General features: G+C 39.5%; 1 protein-coding gene across 1 annotated transcript; it reads right to left on the bottom strand.

The window, feature by feature from the left end:
* Positions 1-347: 347 nt before the first annotated feature.
* Positions 348-1,782, bottom strand: GCNT1 (glucosaminyl (N-acetyl) transferase 1). Its single transcript, XM_068974662.1, has one exon. It carries the CDS (start codon positions 1,775-1,777, stop codon positions 491-493), a length of 1,287 nt encoding a protein of 428 aa, XP_068830763.1. The 5' UTR covers positions 1,778-1,782; the 3' UTR covers positions 348-490.
* Positions 1,783-4,345: the final 2,563 nt, after the last annotated feature.

Below are 4,345 nucleotides of genomic sequence, written 5' to 3'. Positions count from 1 at the left end.
GAGATGGCATATATAGATACACAACATAGCTCAAAGTAACAGCAGAAAGTCAATCATTTACAAGGTCATTTAGAATAAAGTCAAATTTCTTTTTCAACAAACATAATCTACAAGATAAATTATATCCCGATTGGGTTATTGCTATAAATCTATTCAAATCAGGAAAACCCCTCATATTTAAAGCTCTCCAGGTAATTTTGGCACAAGTCAAATCTTAAAATAGTTTAAAGTCCCTGAGCTTTTTAAAAGGCTAGCTTGCCTTCAGCCTCTTCCCCAGCTACCTTCCCCTACAATGCCTTGCAACCTGCCCCAGTGTCTCATTAACTGTAAGTCCAGGCTTAAGGATACAGCCTTTCTAACTGACCCTGCTCTGCAGAAACCATGTTGCTTCTCTGGCTTGAAGAATCCAGTTGGATTCTGGAGGCGCAAGAATCAAATGGGGGTAGATCTCCTGCCTCCTTATTAATATTTCTAAAACCGCCTACAACATTTAGGGTTTTAACGTCTCCAGGGCTTTATGCCTCAGATGCTCATCCAAACACTGGATGGCAAAGAGGTCGATGTCCGTGTCGAATTTGTTGGCAAACAAGTGGTGCACGTGCAACAGCCAGTTCAAATCACCAGCTCCGAAAACGCACACAGAGCGCACGTGGACGCCGCTGCACGGCGGGTAGGGGGCGCCCTTGGAAACGTCTCCTTCAAAGTACTGCCATTTAACAAACCTGGCAACCGCTTGCATGTCAGACATGTCATACTTCTGGCTTAAGGACAATGACCCTGGGACTTCGGGGATCCTCTGAATAGTGGCCCAGAGATACTCATCTGGACTGTATGTGTCTTTTGCCCACTCCATAAACTTTTGGATATTCTGGTTTTGGAGCACGTACTCCACATACTCCCTACTGACCACGAAATAGGCACTGCCTGAAAACAGAGGTGTTTCAAGAGGTGGATGTATTTTGTCAGTCCCCATGTTTGTCAGCTTTCCATTCACGACTTCATAATGCTTTTTCCACCTTTCTTTCTTATGGGTTGGCATTCTCTCCGTTTCTAGGTTGTTCTCGCCCATCAACAGCTTGAGCTTCCTGACAATTTCCAGGTTGGTTTTAATAGGAAAATCCATACCGCAGAGGTTTATCAAGTACTTCCAGCCTGCATTTATCCGGGAGAGGTCCTGCATGCAGTTAAGGTCAGCCTGAACCCGGCTCCAGGACGCATACACCACGCTCTCCAGCTGACTGGCGACAAAGACATTACTGAAGCAGGATGCGATGCCAACAGCTGCAGCCAAAAAGGATTTCTCTGATTTTCTATCCACGTGAATACAATAGAAATTCTGAGGCATATAGATGGCCCTCAGGAGCCTGTCAAGCATTTCAATTTTGTGATGAACCACTATAGAATATGCTATTGGAAATTCCGCCTCTTCTTTACTAAGTGGTTCTATAATATATTTGCGCTTCTTGATGAAAGAAGCGCAATCACCAGTCATGTTTATATAGTCATCGTTTGTCCATCGAGTGCGCTTTTTAAATTTCACTGTTAGACTCTCAAGCTTTACCTTTTGGATTTCATCTACATCACCCTGTAGAATTTTGGTGCAATTAACACTGCTACTAGGATTCTCTTCAAACAGCTCCAAATGTCCAAAATTTACAAATTCAGGCTTTTGATGAATTCTTAAAACAGTGAATGTGACCACCGAAAAAGCAAGAAAGAAGAAGTAGTATTTAGTGGGATAAGAAAAAAGTTTCCTCCTCCACAACTTCCTCAGCATTTCAACAACTGGGGACTTGGCTTTATTAAGAGTAGTCTTTCAGGCTTCAAGCAGTACTGATTTCCTCTCTGTCGTGGTCTGGAGATTTGTCAGTTTGCATTTATCAAAAGTGCAAAGGCATCTTGAAATGGATGATAGCACTAAGAGAAAAATAGAAAGGGTACACACACATATATAAATAGAATCTTTTATGACATCTTCTCATCAGGTTCAAAAACTGTCCTCTTTGCTACGAGGTCAGAAGACAAAAACAAAGTGGGTCAATCCGAGAAAAGTGTTAAAGGATACCCATAATCTCTAGTATTAATGCCAGATTATCTTTTTTAAAAAAGTTGAGTACAAGGATATGCTAGAATATCCTATAATCAACACTTTGCCTCTCAGGTATATTGAGGTGCAAAATACAGTTGAAGACCTAAGCTGTAATTACTGAATTCTCCATAGGGTGAGTTTTGGTGTTCACTCTGCAGGGGAGGGAGGGGTTATTGTTGCTCTTTGTTTTCTTTGGCTGTATTGCACAGCATGTGGGATCTTAGATTGAACTGCACCCCCTGAGTGGAGGCACGAAGTCTTAACCATTGGACCACCAGGGAAGTCTCAGTTGGTGAGTTTTTGATCCTGGGCCAGTGGTAATTAACACCCCTTGCCTTGAAATTGTTACTAATCAAGGTTTCTCCAGACACATCCATTAGTGTCCATCAGTTGGCATCAGCAGCCCCAAATATTTGAAGAGTTCAGATCCATTCTACTCTTCATCAACTTAGGAGTGGGGTCCACTGAAGGAGATGTTCAGAAATGACTGTGGATGCTAAGAATCTCTGAAGGAAAAGCAGGTCAACTGGATTTTCAAAGTGGAACAGAAAAGTTCAGGTGAAACCAGGTCAGATTTGAAACTGTTTTGGGTTGATCTCACTTTGTTCAGTTCCATACCAGGCACCACAGGAAGAGAAAATATACATGACCCAAAATAGAGAAACAGCTTTGTATTTCCTGCACTGGTTATAACAGGTTATAATAATTAAGCCTTGCTGAAAAACAACACTCGTATGCAAATTGTAACTTATGAAAGACTCTTTGTATTCAAATTCCAGGAGCCCAACCCACTTTTATTATGGAAAATGTTTACAAACATAGAGATGCTGTTTCATTCTCAAAAGTCAGTTTTATTACTTGGCAACTGGTTCTAATAAAGAAAGTCAAATACTATCAACTCTCTCAAAACCAGATTTATAGAGATTCGAAAAATTTTTAACACCAGAATTAGCACTAGAATTTTTAAATGCTTAATTAGGAAATAATCTGTGAATATTGATAATACAAATAAAAATAATCGACCATTATTAGTACAGAATAATATTACCAAAAGTACTTAGACTTTACCATTTAAAATCAAGAAAATTCAGGATCATTTAGTTCTCGGATTCCAGGTAACATTCTGTGCCCATGTAGAGTGCTTCTCATGCAGTCAGGTTTCTTAAATGTACCAGGCATCCAGTAGTGGTGTTATGTCCCATGAGGCTTTAAAAAAAAAAAAAAAAAAAGTGAAACAAAAAGAAAAATTTTTGAAGAGATACGTACGTCCACGTAAGTATACATACACTCTCATAAAGCATACTGGTCTACTAATTTGACATATTCAGTTTTTTCTTCAAAATGATGACTACTTGATGTCTCTCTTTTAAAATTTTCTTCTCTCCAGTCTTTTTTTTTTTTTTAAGTCTATTTGTGGATAAACATTTTAAAGGTTTGAAGACATCCTGCAATTTAGGTTGAACTTTTTAAAAGAAAACTCTGGTAGCACTTCCCAAAATGTGTGCCAAGGAACTGCTTAATAGTCCTATATGATTGGAAAAGTCAACATACTCTATGCCTGCTGTGAGAATTTCCAGTGCTCACTGGCCCACTGAAGACAATCCTACAGATGAATTAGCTGCTTATCTCATCTTCTTTCAACTGTCTTGTCTATTACCCCACTCCAAATCTTTAATGGAAAGCAAACATTGAGAGATACTGTTAAAATACTTAAGCATCTTAACCATTAAGACATCCCCAACTATTATGCCCCAACCACTAATGCCGAAGAAGCTAAACGGTTCTATGATGACCTACAAGACCTTCTAGAACTAACACCAAAATATGATGTCCTTTTCATCATAGGGGACTGGAATGCAAAAGAAGTCAAGAGATACCTGGAGTAACAGGGAAGTTTGGACTTGGAGTACAAAATGAAGCAGGACAAAGACTAAGAGAATTTTGCCAAGAGAATGCAGTGGTCATAGCAAACACCCTCTTACAACAACACAAGAGAAGACTCTACACATGGACATCACCAGATGATCAATACTAAAACCAGACTGATCATATTCCTTGTAGTCAAAGATGGAGAAGCTCTATACGGTCAGCAAAAACAAGACCAGGAGTGGCCTATGGCTCAGATCATGAACTCCTTATTGTAAATCTCAGACTTTAAATTGAAGAAAGTAGAGAAAACCACTAGGCCATTCAGATATGACTTAAATCAAATCCCTTATGATTACAGAGTAGAAGTGACAAAGAGATTCAAGGGAT

This window comes from Capricornis sumatraensis, chromosome 6 (assembly GCF_032405125.1).
Source record: "Capricornis sumatraensis isolate serow.1 chromosome 6, serow.2, whole genome shotgun sequence".
Lineage (NCBI taxonomy): Eukaryota > Metazoa > Chordata > Mammalia > Artiodactyla > Bovidae > Capricornis > Capricornis sumatraensis.
Note: the sequence above shows the minus strand (reverse complement) of the source record. Positions and strands in the feature narration are given on the sequence as shown.

Bases quoted from the DNA above. Each gene is read 5' to 3' on its own strand.
- GCNT1 (XM_068974662.1), bottom strand. From the start codon at position 1,777: ATGCTGAGGAAGTTGTGGAGGAGGAAACTTTTTTCTTATCCCACTAAA.